Below are 26,666 nucleotides of genomic sequence, written 5' to 3' on the forward strand. Positions count from 1 at the left end.
AGCCTATTGGGTTAAAATAGTGCAGTCTTGTTTGCTTATTTTGTCACCCACTGGGTGTCAGTGCAGTGAGCTGTTCTTGGTGGCCTCAAAGGACAGAAGGTTAGGATGTGTGGGCTTGCCTCTTTCTTTTCTGTGTGCCAATATTTTTTTTCGCCTTTCACTTAAATTTCTGTTGTGATGTTGGCAGCAGACATTAAGTCCCTCTCCAAAACTGTTCCAATCTGGGGTCTTCTCACTGGTAAGGAAATGCGTTCAGCTGACCACCAACACAACATCTGTAGGCAAAAGGCTCATGAATGTCAAAAATATTCCTGTTTTAGTAGGTTTGTTGTACAAACTGTGCATGTACTAAGTTTTTGTGGACTTCAGTTCATGTTAAGTTTCTGTGATGCTTTGTAGATACTTTAAAAAAAAAAAAAAGTTTTTCAATGCAGGTAAGGTCTCTTGGCACCAGCAGCTCTTGTGCCAGCACGTCCCCCTGTGCTGTGGGATGCCCTGCTTTCTGTAAAGAAGTTTTTCCTCATATTAAGGCAGAATGTCCGTGGTGTTATAGGAGAAACTTGCCCTGATATGGTTCATCCCAAAGACTGACTTACCCCAGCTGTGGCTTAACCAGGCTGCAGATCCCACCCTCATCATGCTGGAAAGGGAAAAGGTACCACAGCTTGCTCACAATGCAACGTTCAGGAGCTTTGAGGCCTTGTTCCCTGCTGCCTGGCCTCTCCTTCAGTTTGGCACAACAGAGGCATGTGAGTTGGAGTGTGAGTTTGGTCTGGGAAGGGCAGTGTTGAGGAACCCTACAAACTTCAATGCTAGCTTTGGGGAATACATTCTGTTGTTCTGGGGACAGCTGCAATGTTGTGGTGGAAGGACAGTGTCAAATATAAAGCTTGAACCCTTTTCTTAAATTTTAACTGTTCTAGATTTGGAGCTTTTTAAGAATCCCCCATTGAAGTTTTTGAGTGCAAAGTTACTGGCCTTGAAGAGGCTTTTAGAACCATGAGTCAAGCGCCTAAGATCAGAAAATTCAGAAGATAATACACCCTGCTTTTATATACGTAGTTTCCTCATATTTCGCTTCCTGGTTTTGAAGCCTTTAATTTGTCTTTTGTCTGCAGCTGTGAGACCTACTGTCTTAGGTGGGAGTGTAAAAACCAAAGATACGAGATACTAAATGACTTTTGAAGAAAACCTGTGACAGTTGGCAACTCTAGACTAGTTTCATTTTTCCTAAAGTAATACAACAGCACAAGTCTGAGTAACTCACACTGCTGTTACCTCTCATAACTGGACTGTGATTTGCAACTTAAAAGAAATGAAGTAAAAAGAATTCATTTGATATTAAACAAGCAAGTGGGACCAAGAAGTATTTTAAGATATTTATCAGAATGTTTTATAGTGTTGTTTAAAGAAAATAACTTCAAGATTGAAGTTCCAGCTTTGTCCTGTATTTCACTTGCTCCTGTAAAAAAGCTTATTCTGTGTTTTTCCCATTATACATTAAGATTTGGACCTGTGAGGTGTGATCTCTCTCTCTCTCCTGGGAGCAAGCTGCATGGAGTATTTGGCTTTGATGTAAGCTCTTGCTTTTCCTGGGTCTTGTTTTTCTTGCTGTGTTTTAAATATGCATATTATTATGAGTAAGCTGCCAAAATATCTCTACTTCCCAAGAACTAAGCCCTGTTCTTCCAGCCTCTTCTATCCTGCCCTTCCAATCGCACTTCTAGATGTTGAAGTCTCACAGCTCCTCTGGAGCTCAGTGAGCAGTGACCCTTTCTGTAAGCTGTCCAACAAAGCAGTTTTATCTCACTTGCCATATATGTAGCAGAACTTTATTCTCAGTGGGCTGCAGTGGCGTGGCGAGTAGGATCAAGAGGAGAAGTGCACTGCCCTTGTTCCTGAATGAATCAGCTGCTCTGATTCAGAGCTGGGCCTCGTGTTTTAGGGCTTCTGCGCTGCAGCATGGTGCTGATATTTTTGGCAGAATAAAGCCTTTCTGCATCCAAATGACTATGATAGTGCTTATACCTAGAAAGTGCAAAGTATTATGTCTTTTAGTCTTCTAAATTAATTTCATGCTATAGAGGCATCAAATATAAAAAAATTGTGCTTGGTACTTTTATGCCTTATGAATCCTCAACAGAGTTACAATATCTAGTTTTCGTTGTTGCGTTTTTTCTGCTTTCCTCCTTGCTCTGTGCTTGAACAATGTCTGTCCTCCCACACAGCTTTGCTGAGGAAGTGAAAGCAACATTAAGTTCACATTTCCTTACTTTCAGAGCTCTTCTCTTCTGTGCCCAGGGCAGAGTTGCCTGCTGGTTTTGTGGGGCTCAGGTCCCCACATTTGGTGAAGTTTCTGCTCTTTAGGTCAGTGTATACCATAGTAATAGTACTTACACCATCCCTTGGTCATCAGCAAATGTGAAGTCGTACGGCTTGGCTGGTAATGAAAGATATTTAAGATAACATATCTTGCTTTGAACTTGCCATTGGCTCAAACAGGATCCTCTTTGTGTTCAACACTGTTTTTGATTGATATAAACTACTGCAAGATTTCTTGGGTTGCACCTGCTGTGTTTAGGTGACTTTCTCCAGTGTTTCAGAGGCATTTAGTTTCTAACATTTTGCATCTCAACAGCTTTCATAGCAGTACATAAACAGACTGCAGCTAGCATCAAAATCCTAAGTTTTGTTCAGGAGCTGTAAACTGCTATTTCTACCCATTATGTTTAAAGACTGCTAGTCGCCTGTTCCATCCCTGAGGTTTCTAAAAGCTTGTATGGTGCTCTCCACTTTGGTGAACCGATCTCCCTTCCTTCAGTCCTCTGTGTTGGTGCAATACTGCTGATGGGTGTTCCTAGGTGTTTTAGTAGCCTTGGTCTGGAATAATGCTCAGATGCCTGTTTGCCAGATGTCGTTGCTTGCTTTGAAGCTTTTGCAAAGTGTTGTGCATGTCACTACCAGCACAGTTTTTGCTACCTGTTGATGTTCTTCTTGCCCAAAGGGGTTTTCCAGTAGAGGACAACGTCCTGGTTTCCATGAGTATCTGTACTGAACTCCTTAGTTTTCTGAAAGCTCAGACTTGAAGAACAAAATGCTTGAGTAAGATATTATTTTTAATGACACTGAGAGGTCTGCTAATTTTGGAGCAGAACATAAAAGCTAGTTCTGCCTAGGACAATCTCATGCAAACTCTTAGGTTGTAACTGGAAGCAAGGCTTGTGTCACACTCCACACAAATTTCTCTTCAGTAAGTTCAGATGTACATGTAGCCCTGTGTTATGGGCTTCTGAATCCTGTCATCTTCATCTTTACATAAGGTTCACATATCAACAGGTGTTGAGGTGGGGGGTTAGAGATAGTTCATTAAAGGGCCTGCAAGCTGAAGTTGTGAGTTCAAAACTGTGCCTCAGATTAGCAAGAGTGATTGGCCTGGTGGCTTTTTCCTGAAATTGTTAAGGAGAGAGCAAGTAGTGGTGGCAGCAGTGATTCATGACGTGTCTCCTAGTCTGAAGGTCACAATTGCAGTTCTGCAGACTGATTCCTACCAGCAAGGCACTGTGGCTCACAGCAGCATCAACAGGGGTGGGACGTGCTTCTGTTGACCTGTGTGGATGAAGCTGGTTTCAATCTCACTGAGTAGTCAGTGTTTCTAATTGCTATTTGTGCTGCTTTAGTGTAATAAAACTGGGAACTTAGAAATGTGTTTGCTACTTCTTTGACCTTTATATGCAAATCTTCCTTGAGGGTCAGGTGTGTGTGAGAGAAAAATGATGCCAGTGTAATTTAAAAATTATATGATGACATTCATTAGCTCATCTGCACAGAGGTCTCTTATTGCCTGTTAATTAATAGGAGTAACGTAATTGTTTCATTTTTAGAGTTCTGCCATTTACCAAAACATGTGTTTGTAACGCTTACACTGTCTGGTGTAAAGTTGCTAAAAGATTACTTGGCCTGATGCTGCTTGTTCTTAAATATTCCCGTGATCATTTCTTTGTACTAGCTGGTGGCAGGTTTACAAAATGAAAGTGTAAGACACGCTTTTACTGTCACAGAACTCAAGGCATTTTCATTGTAGCACAAGCACCCAAGCCCTATTTCTGTGAATGTTCCAAATGCCGGCCTGTTGAAACAGGGGAAAAGATTTCCCTTCAGCTCGGATGTGCAGGAAACATAGTCAAATAACTGGGAATGATACAGGAGTTGGGGCTTTGGGCCTCTGCTTCTTGGCTTTCCTGTTTGCTAATAGGTCAACAAGCCAGTGAAATTAACCCAGCCTGCACAGAAGTTGTATTGATTTGACACAATGCGTGTGTATTGTGAATACCAAACTACTGTTGATGGAGCAGGAGTTACCTGCATGGTGCAGCATATGCTGTGCAAAGACAGAGCTGACTCCCAAACACAGCCTGGTTGTGGTTGTGTTGTGTTCATCCCCACTTTGATCAGCAAAGTAATTAATGGGCCATGTGCCCAAAGAGATGTTTCTGCAGCTAACTCCCCAACCTTAGTTCATGTCTCTCCATGCTGTGCTTGGTGGGGGTTGCAGTTGTACTTACAAATAAAGTGATTTCTGCCTCAAACTGTTAGTTTGTTTGAACTTCTGTGGCAAGAGACCCACTCAAAGGCTTGGTGTCAGAAAAAATACTGTGCCCATTGCCTTCAAACCTACTTTTACTCCTTCTGAGACTAAACATAAAAGAATTACATTCCAGCTTAACCGGAATCAGCAGCTAAACTCTCATTCACTTATAATCAATGATGCCAGCACCATAATTATTTTAGTTTGTGATGATACTGAAGTTGTTAGTGATCAGAAGCCAGGAGTGATGGACCTGCTCTGTTGTTTCTTATGGAGTAATTCCCTCCTGTGAAAGGGCTTGTTGATACTAGAGGAACAGAAGCGTTTCTCTTTCAAATGTGCCTTACCGCGAGGTGGAAGAATGGCTTTCCCCACTTGGCAATTGACGGTTTGTTACTTCCTTAACTCTGAGCTGTTCGCACAGTTATTACCTTGCTGACAAAGTGAAAGAAATTTAGTAATCACTTGCAAGAGAAAATCGACTCCATTAAAGTTCAGTTGCCTTTGTTCCAGCTGTTAATATGCAGACGCTACCCGATTCATATATAAATTGTTTTGATAGTTTCATTATTTTTCCTTAGTCAAGTGTATTAGAAGTGCATTTGACCACCTCCCTCTGATATAACGATGCTAGTGTGACCTACATAAGGAGAGATTGGTCTCCTGTCAACCATTGCTTATGCGGGGATGGTTCTCTTTGGCTCTCCAACTGCAACAAAAAAGTCATCCACAGCCTTGCTGGAAAACACTGCTGATACACCTGACAAATTTCACCCAAATTTTAGGCACATGTAGAAAAAGATATTTGTTTAAAAAAGGAAATGGCTGCTTTGGATCTTGTTTGAATAGTGCCACTTCTAAATATCATTTTCCCTTCACTTCTAAATGCTAGTTTTACTTCGTAGGCTGTCATTGAGACAAGAAGTTGTCTTTATGTTAAGGTGTCTGCTTTGTGTTGGTCTTTAACCTTCATATTCCCCATTGTTATGTCCTGGTTTTGTCTACAGCTTCTCTCCTATTTTTGTTTTCTTTGCTGTGGTGCTAACCATTTTGTTAAATGCAGCCAAGCATCTGCATGCTCTTTGCAGCACCAGCCTTCTCAGGACTGCTTCCCTTGCTACAGTTTCAGCATGCCTCGTGCACTCTTATTTGTGATAGAATCCGAATTACACAAAATCCTTCTGTCGTATGTTTGGTCATAAACAGAATAGAGTTAAACCAAATTGCATCAACTTTTATAGACCTCCTTTGCCTTTCACGTCATGCTGGAAACGAAAGTATTTTTCCATTGTGTTTTGATTCCCCCATTTTGTTTTTCCTGACTCATTTACTAATGTCATAGATGATAGTTTGTCATTGCAATTTGCTCCCATGGAAATGACTCCCGCACATGTGTGCGTGGCATCCGACTTCTCGCTCTTCACTTCTTACATAATTTGGGAGCTGTCAGAGCTCTGCCCTAACGTGCCCATCTGTCTGTTCTCTCAAAGTTAATGAGCCTTTTCCCTCCTGCTTAAGGCATATTGCACACCCTGACTTATTCATAGATGATGTCTATTAAAATTCTCAAATGCTTTGAAAATCAAATTATTTCCCTAAATAAAGAGCCTGCTTCTAATCTCATTGAAGATGTTTTGATGCAATTGGCCCATTTTCCAGTACAAATCAAGAGTGACTATACTGAGGTCTGTCTGACCAGAAAGGCAATTTGTCCTTCTTGTTTAATTGAAGATATTTACAATTTACTATAGTGTAAGAGCTCAGAATTTGCACCTGGCTTAGTCTGCAAGCAGCAGCACAAGGCAGAATTTACCTGGAATAAGGCATCCAGATTAAAGTGACCTCTCATGGCATGAAGCCGTCAGCATGGGGGGGGCTGATCACTCTTAGAGTAGTGGAACATACAGGAAAATATTTTGTTAGTTATTAATTTGTTAAAAAGGTGAAAGGGAATTAAGGGAAAAAACCTACAATTCATAGTAGAGTTGCTACAACAGTCTAAGGAGAATTAACAGTGAACTATGAGTATGAAGTAGTAGGACATTAACTGAAATTAGATAACAATAAACAAAGAGGAAAAAAACCCTCAAATTCATATCATTTTATTAAGAAAATCAGTAGTGAATTCAGTTAGTACTGGAGTGTGTTTTCCCCAGAAAAATTTTTGGGGGAATTTAAGATTTTTTTTTTTTTTTTAAAGTCAGTCTTCCTATTTTTTTTTTTTTCTTTCTTTCTGGCCCCTTTTTTCCTGGCCCGGGAAAAGAAAGAAGCTAGAATTAAAGAAATGAAATAAATACTCTTTTAAAGTCAAAGTAATAAGATTTTTTTTTTTAAGTCTAGATAATTAGTTTTAATCAAAAAGCCATGTTGTTAGAACAAATTTTAAAAGGCATCAAACTGTCCCTATCCAATTCTGAAAAGGGAAAGCAGGCTTACAAGATGCCTGTGTACGTGTGCAAGGATGCATCTGACCAGAGAGAGAAGGAAGAGAAAATGGAAAATGGGTGAAACTTGGCATCCTGGATTTCTGGAGGAAAGCTGGCCTGAGGGAGGAGTGCTCATGGCCTCTTGGGCTGAATCTGTGGATCAGTCCTCAGGGCTAGTCTGGGTGTGTGTCAATGGGACGGCAAGGTCAGCAGGCCTATGGATGACCTACCGGGAGATAACCCATGTTACCACTCTGTGGTGCCACAGGTGAAGAAGCAGGGCAAAATCTGATGGAGACAACCAAGGCAAGAGGTCTAATGGTGTGGGAGTGAGGAAAAGGGGGTAAGAGCAAGTTGGTACGCAGAGAACCATGTGATCATTTAGGTGCTAAAGATCAGTTAGATGATCGATGTAGCTGAAGAGGAAAATGTACTTTCTTGCAAACACAGAACTTACCAAGAAATTCAGAGGAATACTTGGAATTCAGAAATGTGTTACGAGTGCTTTGCCTAGATATCACAAACCTGCTTGTGCAAGTAGTCTCTTTTTGTCAAAGCAAGTCATGACTATGACCCTGCCTCAGTGGAGCCTATAGAAAGAAATATAATGGGGACACAGTGATGGTGGTGGTGGTGAGTTCCACTTTGTTGGAGTCCACCACATATTGTCAGCTAAACAAGCCAAGCCTTTTATTCCTTTCTTCTTAGATCATTCTCTTCTTCTGCATCTCGTCTTTGGATGAGTGCAGCCCAACCATGCTCACTTTGCCCAGCCTCTGAGCTGGCTAGGTATGTGCCAGTGCTGGTCTACACGGCCATGTCCATATGGCACAGTAATCTCTGGTGCTTACTCAACTTCTCAGTGTGCTAACACGTCTTAGGTGCAACATATCCATGGCCTGCTGCCTGGACCTGGCTCACAGGTGTGACTCCTGCCCATGAATGTACAGGCTTATTCCTCTTTGAATCATTTTTCTTGAAAATAGAAGATCAGTGAATAAAAATACAAGTATTAGAACTGGAGTGTCATGTGTCAGTGGCATTAATTCCTCCTTAATCCTCCTTATTTCTTTACAAGTAATCCCTTGCTTGGCCATGTATAGCTTAGATTATTTTTGTCTCTTCCATGTGCCTCTTGTGTTGATATATGGTTCTGACCCTGAAGTAATTATCTTTGTTTCCAACTGACACACTCTTAGTTTACAGCCGAATTCTGTTAGTTATTTGTATTATCACATTTCGTTATTAGTTCTGTGATTAGTTCAGTCCTCAAAGCCATTCAGCTTCTGCTGTGTGATGTTCCAGCCTTGCCTGATGTGGGTGTTGCATCCTGGTTTCATCCTGGTTTTGAATTATCAGTACATTTAATTCCCAAAGTAAATGTTTTGGTTTAGCATCATTTGGAGGGGGAAAAAAAAAAAAATATCAGAGTGAAATGACTGTCAAGACCAAACCTTGCCAACCTTAACAAAAAACTCATATCCAGGCAAGGGTTTGTTTTTTTTCATTCTAATCCACTTTCATCTCTTCTGCAACCAATTCCGTGGCAGTTTCACAATTGCTCTGTTCATCTCTTTCTCTGGAGTTTACCTAATAATTTCCTTGGTGACACCATATCAAATGGTTTAATGAAGTCTGTGTAAATTAGAACCACTGCATTTTTTTTTTTTTTCCCAGAGAATGGGGTGTTAAAGAACAAAGAAACAAAATCTCAAGACACCAAATCAAGACTTTTACAACATACATTTGGGAAACTCATGTCACATTTTATAGCACTCTTCATGTATATTCATGATTTTAATTTTCCTTTTAAATGTTCCTCTTCTGAAATTTTGCCTGGTTAGGATCAAACTAAGAGGTTTATAATTGTGTGGATCATTTTCTATCTTTAAATGCAGACATCACACAGACCAGGTCTTTTAATAGTTTCAGCCTAATGTTGTTATTTGTCCTTTTTATTTTTTAACACCTGTTGTTAAGAGTTTTCTACCTACATTTGTCTTTAGTGTTTCCCTTAGTACTGTTTTAACAAAACATCCAGTTGTGATCTACTTAGACCAGAGGTGGTTGGCTTTCTGAATTTATACTTTGTCATCCCCTTTCAGGTCATCTGTATGGATTTGCCTTCCAAGGGAAAAAAAGAAAAGAAAGAAAGAGAAAAGGAAAAAAAAAAAAAACCACACACTGAAAAGGAAAAAAAAAAAAATTTTGCATTTTTGCAGTGTTCTTTGGGGGCTCAGTGTGTGTGCATTTTTGCTTTGTGATGTCTTGGGTTGGTTGGTTTCTTTTAATCTCTCTAAGGAATTACTTAACTTACCTTTTATCAGTCTTTGTTCCCTAACATTCCTAGGATCCAATGTATTCCTCATATATTAAATAGCCATGTGAGAGCCTATATAACTGAAAGAGGAGGAAAAATACATCTGCCAGGTCATGGTCCCCTTTTCTGCTGGAGAAGGCAGTAGAGCATCTCTGTAGACCTTAAAGAAGAGGTGCAGTGGTGGGATCAGAGCTGTGGTGTGTAAAAGGGTGCACACTGCCAAGAGCTGGGTGTGAATCACTCCATGAGTGTTATCCATACAGTAGTAACATTTGGCTATTCTTGCTATGAATAGCTAGATTTTCTATGTAATTGTTCTTATATCAACTGTTGTTATGTATAAGTAACAGATAAGTAACTCATGAATATTTCAATAATCTCTCCTCTGACATTGTACAGGTATGTGAAAACACATATTTAATTATACTATTATAGTAAAAGCCCTGAGCAGTTTGTCAGTTCATTAGGGATTCTTTTTATTATGCTTTGCCCTTTGTTTTGCTTTTCCGTAGCTTATCTGATGCTGTGATTTTTAAATTTTTTTTTCTAAAGACACTTAGGCAGCACTGACAACAGGAGAGGCACTCAGTGGCATATATTAATAATGCACCACTGCATTAGGTAGGAGGCCTCTATTAAACATCTTATAATTTCAAGTAAATAACTCTCTGAACTTTGAATTAGAGAGTTCTGCAGGTTCAGGTGCTTACTGGGAAAATTAATTTAAGTGAGAAGGGATTTCAGGCACACAAACCCCATGGTGAGCAGCCACACCTGGTGACGTACCAGGCTGCTCACAGGCATGACAGGTCAAGCTGCCTGAGCCCAGGGTCCAGCAAAGGGGAGATTCTCCATCTATTTCATGTGGCATGTAATGCAGGTGTGCCCCTTGTCACTGCAAAATAAATCCCAGTTTCCTCATTTAGAAAATGAGTGACATTACCAAACTTGTGTAATTTCAGTAGACAGAGAGCTCTAGTGAAAAGAAAGCTACAAATGGTTGCAACATCAAAGGATTTCTTGCTTGATTAAGAAGATTGGCTTAAGTAACAGATAGGTCACCACCATTCCCCTAAAATGGGCATATGTTTTACGTAATGGGGTGTGTGTGTGTGTGTGTGTATGTTTATGCCACGGCTCATGATCTGGTCTGGTGAATATTCATGTTTGTTCCTTCCAGATTGACTGCTGCTCTCTATTACTAGTGTAAATGGTACACAATAACTTAAGAACGTCAGGTTCACTTTTATTGTATGTGAAATTTCCAAAAAAAACCATAATTTGAAAATAAATCACTTCATGATTATTTTTTATTTAGGTGTGTTTTCCTACGGGTGCATACATACTGGTAACAAATGCCATACATATGGTAACTTAGAACTATGAAGACATTCAATTGCACAAGGGATAGAGCACTGTGCTGCAAAATCTACTAAAAATTGTGGAATCTTCTACTTTCTAAATAGGCGTGGCTTTAAAATTCTCAAAGTTAACTACAGAAAGCCAGGCAATAGTTTTTGTTGTTCTGGTTTATTATGTTTTATTTTGGGAGCAAATGTTGCAAGTGCTCACTTCCAGACCTTAATGCTGTAACCAAAGAGCTGTCACGCAAAAGCATTTAAGAGAGGAGAGGAAAAATTGGTTTTCTTGCAAGCAGGATAGAGTTTAGTAGTACTTTACTACCACAACCTTGAAAAGCTGAGGGTGAAAAACCTACCAGATAAGATTTTCCACCTATGTTACATTTGATGTTTACTACATCGTACAGCTGAATTAAAAATGGACTAAGGGAATGTCACCCCAGTGACAGACCCCAGAAAGGGGTCTTTATGGAAACAAGAGCTGCCTTGGTGGATTCTGCAGACTCTCAAACCTCCACGTGCCAGGGAGCAAGCGTGCATGATGCCTATAGCAAGTGTTGACCTTTTAATGTTGGTATTGAATGCTTTCAGTTATTTATCAAGAAGGACGAAGCAAAATCCAAATTTTAATTCACAATTCATTTCATGCGCAGTGGCAGGTAAACATCCCACACAATAATAAGGATCCGAGAATATACACCTGCCAAGGAGGCTGATGGGTGCTCAGGTAAAAACACCATCAGGTCTTTTTAAAAAGGTGAATTTCAGCCAATGGGAACATGTTTATTCAAAAAAAAAAGGCAGCTGGGAATGATATCTATACATAGAAAATATGAATAACTATGGTGTCATCGTTCCAAGAACTTAGGACAGTATGTGATGAGACTCATTTATTCTGTAGTAGTATTTCTGTATGTCTGAGCTGAGAGAGCAAGTTTATAATTTCAAGGAGCGGCAGACTAACTACATCTTCTTGAGAGGTTCCCAGGTGTTCTTCCACCAAGGGAAAATAAAAAATAAGGATGCTAGCTTTACTGCCAGAAGGTAGATTAAGATCTCTTCTGTGTGCTTGTATTGCCTTGAAATGTCTGGAAGAGATACTAATGCCTTTCTGACTCAGTATGAGGGAAGGTACAGAGAGGGGAAACTAATGCTATTTGGTTTTGGACAGAATAGTAGTGATTCATGATTATGACCCTACAAAATCCGTTTTCCTCTTGCTGTGAAAAAATGAATTATCCTTTTTCTGTTTGCAAGTAATTAAATAGTTATTTTCTGTGTTGGAATTTAAAAAAAGTGTTGTAAAAAGCTGTGTTTTGGGAGGTTTCCCTAAGTTTTTATTAAGTATTTTTTACACTGATTTATCTCCAGTACCTGCTGGGAAAACTTCCAGAATTTCTGGTGAAATTGAAGAGGGGGTACTGAATACTTCCTTGGAAAGAAAGTCCTTAATCACAATGCTAGTAATATAGTCCCCAGTTCAAGAGTGGCTCTGGAAAGTATTTAAATACTTAAAACTAAGCATAAGCACTTCTCCGGTCTGCATCTTCAGTTAATTTTGAAGTGGGTGTCTGCAGAATAATCATTAGGGTTTGGTTTTTCTTTTCCCACTGAAATGATTGTGAAAAGGTGCTTCTGTGGTGATAGTGCATGTATTGCTTTCAAAAGGCAAGAAGATTTCCTGATCCTACCAAGTGACTAAAAAAATTAAAGCTTTCTACAATTGCCACTTCTCAGAATACACTTGAACTGTGGGTTCCTCAAGTGCCGGTGACCAGAGGTGAAGACTTGGCATCACTGTGTGCATCTCCACAGTGTGATACGGATGTGTGTTGGTGCAGTTGTAGGGTCCTGGTCCCCTCATTGTGCAGGCTGGGTTCCTCACGGTTGTGCGCTGTCACCTGGGCATGCAATTTTATTTCTGGTCTTGGGGAAACGAAAGGGTACAGGGTCTGCTGGTCTTATTCTGAGCTTGAATAGCAGGGACAAGCATAGTGTGTGTACCCAGGCACAGGAGCTCAAAAATACCCCCAGGTTGGACAGCTTTGCTCAGAAGCACATTTGTGATCCAATGGTAGATTAATTTAGTCCAGAAATGACCTCTTGAAGGTCTCTAGTCCAACCCTATGCTCAAGGCAGGGCTAGCTTCAAAGATTAGCTGTCTGAGGATAATCCCCAGCTGTGTTTTGAGTATCTCCAAGGATGGAGATCCTGCAGTCTCTCTGTGACCCACTTCCTTTGTCTGACCACCCTTGCTGTGATTTCTTTTGTCTTTTTTTTTGTTTTTCCTGTTTTACACATGAATTCCTTATATCTATCACTGACAGCAGCTTCTTGTCAGTTTGCTGTGGACTCCTTGGAAGAGTCTCACTGCCTTCACTGTAAGCATGAGCAGGTAGCTGTAGACAACAAATATGGTCCGGTTCAATGCCTTTTCTCTGGGCTGAAGCAAACCCAGTGCTAAACCAAACATGATATTTAATGTGCTTTAGCCCCAGTCACCTTGGTGCTCTCCATTGAACTTGCTGTGTTCTCACACACCATTTAAAAATAGATCTGCACAGAAATAGAGATGCATTGTAGTGCTGCTACAAAAAGGAGAAAGATAAGCTGCAAGTGCCTAAAATACAGAATTCTGTAAATATAAAAATACTATTTCAGTCACTAAAACTAAAGAGGCTTTTGCAAGGGTGTCATGAAAAGATGTATTTTAATGCAACCTTCTGTTCCAAAGCAAAATGAAAACAAATTTGGCAATGCCTTAAAAAAAAAAAAAAAAAAAAAAAGGCAAATAGCAGGAAATACAGAGTTTAGGAGTTTAGAGTGAAGAATGAAGCCTTAAATCTGCCTTCTTAAGCCTAAACTGTGTATACTATTATATAACTCAAAATTGTTTGCCAGTTTGCAGAGGGCTTCATGGAGGTATAACAATTTACTCCAGCTGACTATCTGGCTCAAATAGTTGTGAACTATCTGCAACTGTTTTCCTGTCAAAAATTACAGCACTTGCGGTTCAGTTTACTTCAGATTTATTATTGTCCTTATGGAGGTGTACCATCAAAGCCAAAGCTGAAGGAAAAACTTGACTTTAAAAATGTTTGATCTTTAACAACTTGATGGCTTTCATCTGCTTATCAATGAAATGTGAATGTGACTTAGAATTGAGTACTGTTGATCATTTAGGAGGAAAAAATCTGGTTTGCTCATATATGGCCTTTGCCTTTGACAAGCCATTGGATGTTGCTTGTTTTTCTTGTGGGAAGGGAATTGCTGAAAGTCATTGCTTTTTTGCAATTAAGTATTTTTGTTTTTAACAGCAAGATTTAACTGAGTTAATGTATAATTCTCTTCTCTGAGTCTGCCTGAGACTTATGTTCTTTTTTTTGGGCTAAACTGACAATCCTTGATTTCTTACCCAATTCCAAATGCGTATTGTTAACATTCAGGCTATGTGTCCCTGAGAATTATATTAAATGATTTACGAGAGCACAGAAGCTCTGCAGTCTGTCCAGAAGAGGCAGGATTCTGGCTGGGGAATGTCTCAAGTTCTCAGCAGGTGGCTGATTTTCTCCAGGAAAAAATGTTCTGAGCTTTGAAGGGTAAAACAGCTAAAGACAAATGAATTTAATTCAAAAGCAAAAATGACTGCGTTTATTCCAAAAAAAACAAGTTTGTTTGTTCTTTTCCTTTTAGGAAGAGTAATGGTGGTAAAACACTCCCAAAGGCATGTGAACCCCCCAGTGCCCCACCAGTACAGACTTAGGAACCACCATAGGTTTTGTTTCCCTTCAAATTAACCTTCTGGAATATCTGAAAACCTGAGCATCCTAAACTCTTGCTTTAAATAATTCATGTGTTCTAGATAAGAGAAACAAAAATGTTTTTCTATATTCAGTTAATTCTAAACTGGACTTGAAGACTGAAGGAAAAAAACATGCCCAAAGAACTCATTACTTACATCTATAAAAAAGTGAGAGTGGCATAGACAAGAACTTGGTTTTGCTGAATGTTTAAATTATAATTACAAGGATTGTTGTTAGTAGATTGAACTGGAATTGATGATTGATCACAAAATTCAGTATGTGTTCTTTGAATTTAGGTATTGGAAAAAATCTATGGTAGGCACGTATTTTAAACTTATGGAGATATTTCTTAAATATATGCAGAATTCATGAATAAAATGTGAATTATTTTTCTGGTACAGTGAGGTGCTTAGAAGACTGTAGCTGAAGGAATTAGTCATAAAGTTTTACCTTGTGGAGACCAAGGGTTGCAGTGAAAAAGAAAGCTGATGACTTCAAGCCGGAATCCATGTAAAATAATAAAAGTATTAACAAAGCAATAGAATAGTTAATTCTGAAGGTGGAGCCCACTCTTGAGCATTACTGTAGTCAAATTCCCGTGTATCATTTTTCAAAATGAATATGCAAAATGCTTCCTTTATTGATTTTTAAGGCAGTTGAGACAGATGGGTTTTGGTTCTGTTGGGGTTTTTTTGTGTGTGGTTTTTTTTTGTTTTTTTTTTTTTAACAATTAGAGCCTTGGATAAAACCTACATCACTCTTGAAAACCCTTGTTATCCTGATGTCCTCTCCACTAGAGAACCCAATGCTATTCTGATATAATAACAATGATTCTCTGAGCAGTGAAAACTGAAAATAAAACAACAAATAAAAGCAATGTAGAGAAAAGGGGGACAATGATTCTTGATAAGGAATCCAGCACAGGGTTTTTCACAGAAATGTGGTAAAATGGAGCCAGAAGCATTGGCTCAGACCAAAGAGTTGCCTCTCTTCCATGTAATGTTTTTATTTCTGTTTATGCTAAGGTAAGAGGTGAAGGTCTGCCACTGTTTGTGCCAAAGCTGCTGATGGCTGAGTTTAGGGAATGCCAAAATGAGAAGTGATGATGTTCTGCTCTGAGAGTTTGGCTCCTCCTTTCTCTTTCTCCCAGGTGTTGGGACCTGGCTGCACCCAGGAATGGCTGTTGGTGGCAGCAAGAACAAAGGCTGCCAACTTCTTTCTGGCCACTGTCAAGGACAAGGTGACATACAGGGTAGTGCTAACATCTTTGATCCATCTAAACCAGGGGGCTAGAGGATAAGGCAGAGCTCCTGCTAGTGTCATCGGGTTTTTTCCACACATCTCTCCTACTTATGTACCCAGTTACTTCAGGTACTGCATTTCCATAAGTGTACCTAAAAATGCTTTTTTGGGTGTCTTTGATTTCCTTTTCTTTTCTTAGTTCTGTATTGGCACAAAAATAGTGACTTGTCATGAGTAACTCCAAATAATAGACAGATGAATGGGTCAAGTTTTAAAAGAAATCTTCGTTCCTTCTAATGTCAAAGATGGAATTTGGAGTCTGAGATTTACTTTTACCATTTTAGTCCTAAATCAAAAATTTTACTTTCTCAACATCATAGCATAATTTTATTCTTGGACATAGAACACGTACATTTTTAACTACTGAGAGGAGTGTGGGGGGAGGATTACTGAGAAATCTGTTAAATATTAGAAAATGTAATTTTCTTGCTGAAAAGTTAATGTGTGCAGATTTGCAGAATTTACTTTGTGTAGAAAGCATTTTGCTCAAAGCCTGCGTGTGTTTGAAAAAATTGCTCATTTAGAGCAAGCAGATGAAATTTGAAGTGTCCCTTTTTTAGACCTTCTTGACAAAACCGATTTTTCTCCTGAGGATAATTCGATTCTAAGCAAATTGGATTTGTTGACTAGTATAACTTTGGAACCTTATGCTTTGCAGTACATTTTTGGTTTAATAATAAAACTGATGAACAATCAAGTGATAACTCTGCCTACTGATTTTTTAACTCCATGCTCTGATGCAACATCATTCATAGAAGAAAGTGTCGTTGCAAACACATATGTGAAGTGCAAGAGAGAATGACCCCACTGTCCAGAATTCAGTCCTGAGGAGTTATAGAATTAGACATGTTTAATTCAGAAATCTTATCTTGCAGTTAGGATGTTTTCTGGTTTTGTTTTTGGGGTGTGGTTGGTTGTTTGGGTTTTTTTTGCTTTTAATGTTCTAGAGTTAAGGCACCTCCCTGCCCGTGTACCTTCGGCAACCCTAACTAGCATGTGCCAGGAACATCGAGCTTGTTCGCGTCTATGGTGAGAGTAGTTGTAGCATCCCCTTCTCCAAGAGCTCAGACCTGGGAAGAAGTAAGACCAAGGCTGGGTGTCCTGCTGTCTGGCCATGTCCTCATGTTTGGGCATGAACTTTCTGCTCATCCTGTCAAAGCATTATTGTGGCATGATCATGAGTGCCTAAGAGTCATGGGGCCAAAGGGAAAGAGTTTCTGGAGACCCAGAAATTCTCACTGGCTTTAATATGGGTGTCCTGCACAGCAAAGCTCAAATACCACAAAGCTGCCTAGTGTCTCCTTCACTGTGGAAAAGTGATTTGGAAAAATGGTTAATTTTGTTCACAGATTTAAAGTAAAAATGGACTTGGGGGGTGGGGGGGAACCACCACCACCACCCAAACAAAAAACCCCCAACAACTTTGAGGTATTCTGAAACTTTCTAGAGTCTTTTTTTTAGACCAGCTAAGTTGGAAAAACAAATGGTCCAGCAACTGCTTGCTAATTCATCTGCGTATGCAGCTGCAAAATTATTTTCTGTGCACATAGTGCGAAACTTCTTCCTAAATGTGAGGTTTAGCAACCCTTTGGGAGTAATTAACTATAATGCAGAAGAAAATCTGGGTTCATTGTATGTGTTGCTCATTTAAGAAATGTTTTTGTGTACGAAGTCCATTAGTAAGTTTCCTAAACCTCCATGAATGTTAAATATTTCATTATAGGACTCCGAGCACTTTTAATGTTACATAAAATCTAATGTAATCCCATGAATTACATTTAGCTTTTGATCCCTGGATAGGAAATTGCTGTGTCACATGTGTGCCAGGGTACATTCAAGGGCTCAGGTCTGTCTCTTATTTAGCTATTTATTTAACAGTGGTGGAACAGCTCTTTTCCTGTGGACTACACAAAAAGTTGAGGATATGCTCAAAATAAGTTGCACACTATTGATTTTATTCTACTTACTGGTTGACTTGGGGTGTGTGTGTGTGTGGTTTGTTCTTCTGCTGACTACTTTCCTCCCATGCTTTTAGTCCTATGCTGTACATGGTTGTTAGGATCCTCACTCTGATGCAGTAGAAATGCAAAGCAAAGCTGTTGCTTCCATCAATTGTACAGGATTGGCAGTCAAAACGATTGAGTTCCTGAGCGTGTGATTTAGCCAGGACTGGTGATACATGCCCTTAGTGTCAGTGAGTGTAGGCATGCGCCTGAAATTAAGAGTGTGTTTAATTCTCTGAATTAGGTCAGTGCATGAGGCTAACGGACTCCTTCAGAGGCAGCAGTGTGATGCTTTCTGGCCTGTAGCACGTGGGCAGCCAGGGGACATAATCTGACTTGCCTTCACTCTCAACTAATTTGTGAAGAAGCATAAATCATGTGGGACACTGAGGAAATCTATCCTACTGACTGTGTGTGTGATGAGGGTGCTGATACTTGCAGGTGCTGGGCAGTAGTCCTGGGCAGCAGGCTGGTGAGACTGGTCTTACTGGCCCAGCTGCATCCTGGTGATCAGCATGGATGCACAGGAGCACAAAAACAGATAAAGAGGAGCAAAAATATCTGCTTAGCTTTTATGCAAGCTTGTCCTTTCTTTCTTTTAACTCTTTGTCTGTTTGGAGAGTTTTACAGCACAGTATTGTATAATGCTACCTAATATATATTGCATCTTATCCACCATTTATTTCCCTATAAACCCCAAAATATAGTCTTCATTATTATAGGAGAGTTAATCATTAACATCAGAGGGTTTTTACAACACCTGCACTTTACCTCAAAATATGCAAAATATATCCAAACGCTTCCATTTAAGGTGATGTTTTACACTGTGCTTTGGCTGCACTATCTGGATTGGTTGGAATTTTGTGCAATTACTATTTTACACAGCAGCAGAGTATCTGTGAAGTGGCTATCAATTAAAACATATTTTGCTCTTCAGACTTGCTTCTGCAGGTTTCACAAAACATTTCATTAGTTATAATCAGCTTTTAGCCAGCTAGAGCACACTGATGTGATTCTCTCCCTCTCCCCCATAATTGTAGGCATAGTCTGTACCCATAAGATAAATTACTTGGAGTCTGGAGAACATCTTAGCCAGCAGGAAGGAAAAGAATAAGAATGTCATTTGCGTGGGGATAAAGGAGGTGTTGCATACACTGCAATTTCAGTGAAGAATATACTTTTTCTTTCCTTTTCAGAATGGTGGACCTGGAAACCAGCTGGAGATTGCAAAGTCTCCTTTCCCTCAAGGTTGCTGGTCAGTGGTCATCTTCCACCATACCCAAGGAAACTAGAAGAGCTCCATGCTAACTTCTGTAAGGTTTGTTTCACTATGGAAGATCAAATTATTTTCTCGCTCAGGTTTTCTGAAGTTCAGCATCTGCCTTGGACCTGCAATTTGGGAAAGGAATCATCTCTGAGGCACGGTTAAGAGACAGAAAAACCAGTCCCAGACGATGAGCACTTTAAGTAGCACTGGAATATTACTCAGCTTAACGACAGTGTCTGTTACACTGGATTTTAGTTTGCATGGTGGTCTGATGGCTTGGTCCTTAAGCAGCAATTTGACTCTGAATCAGAGTTTGACTACGTCTGATCCTCTTAATGCCTCTGAGAAAGGTGAAGTCTCTCGAATGTCCATGAGGGAGAAGAACTGGCCAGCCCTCCTGATCTTGGTTGTCATCCTGCTGACCATTGGGGGGAACATATTGGTAATTATGGCTGTGTCCTTGGAGAAGAAGTTGCAGAATGCTACAAATTTCTTCCTGATGTCCTTGGCAGTGGCAGACATGCTGGTGGGTATCCTGGTCATGCCTGTGTCGCTCATTACAGTCCTGTATGGTAAGTGGCTTCCCTCCTTGTTTGACTATACACTTCTGCAGGGAATCAGTCCCCTGAGGTTGCAGCAATATGCTTTGCCCAATTTTTCATGTGTCTGTAGCTTGGGGAGTATCTGTGTGGACTTGACCATGGGTCTGTGCTGAGGTTTACAGTCTGCTGGGTGAGAGCGATGCTCTGCTGGGAACAGAGCTTGTTTCTAAGCTGCTGGGAATGACCCGTGAATGGTGTCAGCACTGGGTTTTTTTATTATGGCTGAGGCCACCCAGAGAAACTACAACAGTGAGTTGGCTTTTTACCTTTTGGTTGGACTGCCCCAAAATTAGCTAGGACACAAGAGCTGAGGAAAAAGCTGGGGAGTGTGTTTGTGACTGACTCAGCTCTAAGCTAGGTCATAATCGATCGTTGAGCTCCCACTGATATCAGCGGGATTTGAGAGGTACTGTGGTTAAGAAAGGAGGTTTGCACTAGTAGATTTGGCATTCAAATAAAAGCCTTCGCTCTTGGCATGTACAGCTGAGCTTGCCTTGTGTCGTTCAGGGGGTCATTTTGCCTTTCTGTACCTCTCCTATTCCTAATCTGAGAAAATGTCCTCCATTTTAAAACACTGTAAGATCTGCATGTATAGGTGTAAGCCTTTATTTCTCCCTTACCCACAAATGTGTATTTGTGCTGAAGCGGGCATTCCTCTGGCGCTCAAGCATAGAATCACTACTGGTGCTTCAAAGGAGTAAAATATCAAACACATCCAGCTTTCTTATTTGTCTGAGACTCTGAATCTGATTTTTTTTTTTTTTTTTTTTCAGTATAGTGCTTCATATAGGACTCTCCATCCCTGGATATTACGAAGGGGTATTGCATTCACCTCTGTATCTCTGTTCTTCGTGCTTATATACTGACTATCAATAGAATGTGTGTGTGCTTAATAGATAACAATAATTTTTGAAGTCTGTTTTCAGATTTTCTTTGGAAAGTATTTTAATATTGATATTTCTTAGAAACAAATAATGCTGTTTACTTACAAATTTGATTAGAAATTGGTTTACTGTCTTATGAAGTAAAATGTAGGGATGTTTATGTGACTTCTTTACTTGCCTAAATGATTGAGTCACAGAGATTCATTTCTAAAACACATTGATCAAGCATACATAGTTCCAAAGCCTATATAACTTGTCTACAGTGAATTAAATCAATATGTGATTTAGGTACAGACCTAGCTATTGAGATTTTATGCATAAAGCCTTTTATTTTGGGCTGTCAGAATAGTTCCATCTCTAAATCTTCTGCATATTACAACATATGTATTTTATTTTTAGCATTTTACTCTTCCTCTCTGGAGCCTGAAAGGGAGCATATAAATACTGAATGGTTTGATTAACCTGCACTTGCATAAATTCTAGGTTACCCAGTGACTCTAAAAAGGTGAATTTATGGAAGTGGCCTTCCTATAAACATACTTTCTGAGTCTTTGGAAACTAATGGAAATAGATTTTCTGTTCTGTCTAGAAAATGATTACTTAAGGTCATTTAAAGGTGTAAAGCATGCTGTGTGTTTAGAGGCAAGTAAATATTATTGATCTGAAGAGAAATTGTAATTATTCCCCACTTCTACCAGAGCACCAGTATTTGCTGTTGATTGCCCAAACACTTCTCCACAGGGAAACAGCACTAAATAGATAATTTTTTAAAATTTTTTTTTTGGCAAAAGTTATGATTTCGGAACAGGCGTGGAAAATTTGTGGAAATATGGTAAGAAATGAGAATATCTGTTGTTATTTCAGGGGAGCCAGGAGGCCGCCAGAGCTGTGCTGGGTGCTGGTACTGCTCCCTTGGGCTGGTTTTGTAGCCCTTGCTGGGCTAGACCAAAGCAGGCATGTGGCCTTCAGGCTTTGTGAGAGGAGGAACAAAGGCTCCGTTTGGGAAAAACAGCCTCAGAGGATCTTGTGGACTGATTTGAATTGGAACCCTGTGAAATCACTTTTCTATATTTAAGCTACTAATTGTGGAAGTAAGCAGCAGCAAAGGGGGAAGGCTGCCAGAGGGAGTAGAGAAAGTCTGTCCCTTCTCCCAAGTGATTATTTGCTAATTCCTCCTGAAATAAATGCTTGATTTGATACCCAGAAGCTCAAGGACATGGACTGACTAGGTATGTCTGAGAGAATTACAAAGAAAAAAGACTGAGGTTGTGTCAAGCATATTGCTCCTTTTTAAATCTACCATAATACACAGGTGCCCTTTTCTGAGCATCTAGAAAAATCATTTAGGATATAAGACTAACAGTGCACATGAACAACCTCAGCATTTGATGGTTCATGTAAATTAAACATGCATACAACAGCACAGAGGAAAAGCAGGTTAAACCTGTCGCTCATGACTGCATACAACTTGGACCAAACACAGCTGTGTCTTCCTCAGCTTCACGTGTGCTGAAGTTATCAACCTTTTCAGTCCTACACCTATTTATAGCTTTGGCAGAGAGGGGAGTGTATTAGATCCAGCTTGGTGGACCACTTTTTATGGCAACATGAGACAGCAGCTGGAAAGGCTCTTGGCAGAGTCACAACACTGACAAATACTGTCATTATAACGGATAGCCTCCAGAGATCCATCGCTTACTGAGTGTTTTATCTGGTGTCATAAGTAGCATGTCTGAGCCATTGCACACACTAGTTTTGAGGACAAAATCCCTCGTGTAACATGGGGTTTCTTGTCTTAGTTTCCTTTGAGCTATAGGTTTTGGGAAAATGGTGGTTCTTGCAGCAGCCTGCAAGCACTCTGGATGCCACAGTGACCAGGAGGACAGTGGACTTGATCTTGTTTTCTAAGAGCTAGAGGTCAGGAAATACAGACGTATACAAATGCTTTAGCAGGTTTTGTATTCTGTTTGACACGGTAGCACACAAACCAGTGTCAGCGATTTAAAGGGGCAAATATTCACACATTAGCAGAATTTCTCTGAGGGTAACCAGGGTTTGTGGCCACAGACTGAGCAGGGAGACTGTTTCTGCTTGGCAACGTAATTGTGAACGTTCTGTCATTTTTACTCTGTATATTTGACTCTGTGCGTTGTATATAGTCTACATATTATGATACTGGGCTGTTTCAAAAGCTGCCATAAACTGTACAGAGAAATGTATACTGTTTCCAGATTTGTAGAAGTAACTTGATTCGTTTAATTGGAAAGGAACCTTAAATACATGTAATAAAGAGTGATCAAGGTGCTTCTAATTTTCTACATTAGTGCTCTCAGCCTCAATGATAAATTCTAGTTTGCAGAGTAGGTTCTCTCCTTACTTTTCAGCTAATGAGGTAGATGAAGTAGATTTAACTTCAAGCATAACCAGAAAATTGAATAGACACCCTCCACAAAGACTTCTGGTTTTTATCGGTTTTCTTAATTAAAAAGAGGAAAAATCAAGTTTTCAGTTAATTCAAGAATCTTATTACAAAGGAAGGGGTGGCAGGATGCATCATGCTGGATTTTCCAGCAATTAGTCAGTCTTCTGATATATTTATTAATTAGTCTTTCTTAAATGTATTGGATTAACCAATGAATTGCATTTGACAACTTAATGTTTTACATGGCATGCAGTTCCTAAAGAGCTAAACAGATTAGTATGCTAATTAATAATAAGCATGTATTGGGGAGAATAAATGAAAAATTAACACCGTGTTTAATCTCAATGGAGAAACTTCTGATTAATTAAAAATACTGGTGTCACAGGGTATTGGGTATTCTGCATGTACAGGAGCTTCTGACAACACATAGAGATCGTCTCCTCTCCTCAAAATATTTTAGGGACAAGCAGTGATGGGTTTGCATCATGTTTAGTATTTATGGGGAAAAAAAAGAATGCTTTTTGTCTACTAGTGCTGGTGAAGGAATGCAAAAGAATATCATCAGCTGATTTGTGTGGAAATTACAGAAGGTATTAAATTTTCTTTGTTCTAATGAAGGAGGTTCACAGCTGCTAACAAGTTTCCAGAGTGTGGCCAACAAGCAGCCAGCACGCTCATCTGCAACTCTAGGTGCCCAAGCTTCCCTTTTCTCTTTGAGTTTCAAGAAACACTGTAAGGCTAGACTGGCCCGACACAGCTTCCAGGAAGGCTAGTATTACATGCAGCATTCATTAGCCTCAACTGCTGGAGCAGCTTTACATCCCAATTATTGTTATTCTTGATAATTATCATCATTATTATGTGGTGACAGAGATGTGCTGAGCACTTGCAGCAGACTTTGCTGTTTATTCCCCCTGCAGAGGAAGGGGGGGAGCAGAAAGCTGTCAGTCAAACAGCCTGTTCTGTAGTCTCATCTCACCTTACCCCCCTTGCTTTGCCTTTCTAGGGTGGTACTTCTAGCAGCATTAAACATCTTGCAGAGAGACCTTATTGGGCGAGACAAGGACAAGGTGTTGCTGAACAAGTTCCTGGGCACAGTTGATACCTGAAAGGGCAAATGGAGGATGCCCGAGGTGTGTGTAGTGCAGATCTCCTCAGCAGTGCCAGGGCATGCTGCACACATTGATGATGCTGGTTATTTTCTGAAGCTGCAGCAAGGAGCAATGTGCTCCTTCAACAGCTGGGGCCATGTGCTCTGTCATTATTTTTATTGTTTTCAATTTTAAGTTAATTTTTTCCCTGCCAATTTCTAGTACTGACTCTTGAGGTGCAGGTTAGTCTTTAATATTTACTGCTGCCAACCAGCTACAGGCACCTGCTCCCAAATTCTGTGTGGGAAGGATACAAGGAATTACAGTTGTGGCTTTGGATCTTCATTCTCAAAAAAAAAAAAAAAGGAAGAAAAAGATGAAACAAGAAGTGATGTTTCTTATGCTGGAGTTTCCTTAACTCTTTTAGTGTATTCATGGTTGTGAGTTAAATGACTGCAGTCGTGTATATGTGCAAGTGACTGTGTCAGTCCCTCTGGATTAATTAACTCTTCCTTTTCTGACAACCTCCTGGCTTACTTTTTAGCTAGTTATTGTATAATCTAATCATAGCCTTACAATTGATATATCGAACTAGTGAGATCACCCTGCATTATTTTAACATAACAAGTTTGTGCTTAAAATCCATCAATGGTCTAGGAAAAAGTAAACCTTAAATCTGTGAACTGGCGGTGGACATTTTGTGCGTAACCTGTGACCCATCACGTGGCTTTAGCCCTGTCCTCCCTGTGCTGCATTACCCCGGGTGCCTCACTGAGCCAGGGCAGCATTGTCCCACTGGTTCTGGGCTACTGGGTGTACATTTGCACACCTTGGGGAGGACTGAGGGGGCCCCTTTCCTCTCCCAATTGGTTTAACTGCCTGTGTCACTGCCAGTAGTAACTGCTGCTTTATGCTCAGCTCTGCTAGCGATGGGGTCAGCTGAAATTTTCAGATGTTCTGGGATTTTGGAGCCCTCCCAGCCTGGCTGATGGGCAGAGTGGTGCCTGGAGCAAGGGCTGGTGTCATGGCAGTGGAAAGCAGAATCACCATGTTGACAAAAGGAGTGAAAACAAACACAGTATCACTAAGGCTTTATCCCCAGGGAGCACCGGCAGTGTCTCCTGGCACAGCAGAAGCTCAAGGAGGTCTTTTAACATGAATATCTATCAGGTTTAGTATTTGGGCTGTCCTAGGGCTGCACAGATACTTATTAATTGCTTCTCTCAATAGTCTAGTGAGGCTTTAAATATTTATGATTGATATTAAGTATTAACATGATTACTGTTAGGAGAAAGGTGAAATCTCACCTTGTTAAAGTAATGCCCTTACAAATGATGCCAGAGGTACAAAAGAAGCTGGTACAGAGCAGTGCCAGCTCCTGTATGTGTTCATGGCTTCTGATCAGTGAGCTGGGATGGTGGGAAGGAGCAGCGGGAAAACGAGGTTTTCTTTTTCCTCTCTTCAAGATCCTTGGAGAGCAGCCAAAAGAAAAGAGAAAGAAAAGCCAGAAACTGGCATAAGAGTGGTGAAGACAAGGCAAACGCCTGCAGCACAACTCTGAGGGTGAGGGTAAAATCTGTGGGCTGCCAGCCTAGCCATGGTGTGAGCCAGTGCCAGCTGAGCCTCCCAGAGCCTTATAAACATTCACCCCTGCCCTAAGAAAATTGTATTTCAGCAGCAGTTCAAGTGTGTTTATAAGGGAATTATTTTTAGTGATGTGAATGGACTTTAGTTCTCCAACCCACAGAGGCAAATGCTGTTGGCCTGAATACATGCCCCGATATCTTGTGCAGGTAATGCTCAGAGTGCAGGATCTGCTCTGCTGTGGGCATGGGTGCTCTGAAGATGGTCCAGGAGCTGTTGGGGATGGCTGCAGGCATGTGAGGAGGTGCTGGTGAGATGTACTTCCCTTCAGAAGAGACAATAATGAAAGGAAAGTGGGAATTATTTAAAATCTCTGGGGGGAAAAAACAACAACAAAACCTATATAGTTACAGGGACCCTAAGCCTACCACCAGCAGCAATGAAAGTAAGAGAAAAAAAAAAAAGGCAAAATGTAAACAATTTCTGTTATCTAAAGTATAGACAAAGGTCTTAATGAACAGAAAACCCTGGAGAACGAGTCTGGAATATAATTGCTAGACCAAATCAGCCTAGAGGTCCAACTAGGCTAATATTTTGTCTCTGACAGGGCCCTGAGCAAAGCAATGAATTTTCCTATGCCAGACTGTTACAGAAAAGCCTTCTCAAGGGAGAAGTTTCCTCCTAGACTGTATTGGCTGGTGTTTGACTTCTGTATTGTATTATGAAAATTATACCTCCTGTTATCTGTTTCAAGGCTTTGTTTAACACTTTGTGATATGATATTCAGGTATCTAGAAATGGTCAGTCATTTAAAATCCTGCCCTTAACTGCATCTTGACTGCACCAGGTTCCAGATGGTGTTATTTTCAGCAATGATTTTTCATGCATGTTAATTTTAAATACACAGCCTTTCTGTTTCTACTGCGTAACCACTACAATTTTTTCTTCTGCTAGTGTGTGAGTAAATGGAAACACCTAGGCTGTGCTTGTGCTATGTACAGTGTCATAAACTCAGA

At 40.2% G+C, this 26,666-nt stretch overlaps 1 protein-coding gene across 1 annotated transcript in view; it reads left to right on the forward strand.

Moving 5' to 3' along the window:
* The first annotated feature begins 19,150 nt into the window (after positions 1 to 19,150).
* The window catches only part of HTR2C (5-hydroxytryptamine receptor 2C), a 45,773-nt gene continuing 38,257 nt past the window's right edge, over positions 19,151 to 26,666 (forward strand). The window contains exon 1 of the mRNA XM_086469826.1: positions 19,151 to 19,639. Within this exon, the coding sequence (XP_086325952.1) occupies positions 19,255 to 19,639 (385 nt within the window). The 5' untranslated portion in view covers positions 19,151 to 19,254. The remainder of the gene's footprint in view (positions 19,640 to 26,666) is intronic.

This window comes from Leptosomus discolor, chromosome 9 (assembly GCF_034619465.1).
Source record: "Leptosomus discolor isolate bLepDis1 chromosome 9, bLepDis1.hap2, whole genome shotgun sequence".
Classification (NCBI taxonomy): Eukaryota; Metazoa; Chordata; class Aves; order Leptosomiformes; family Leptosomidae; genus Leptosomus; species Leptosomus discolor.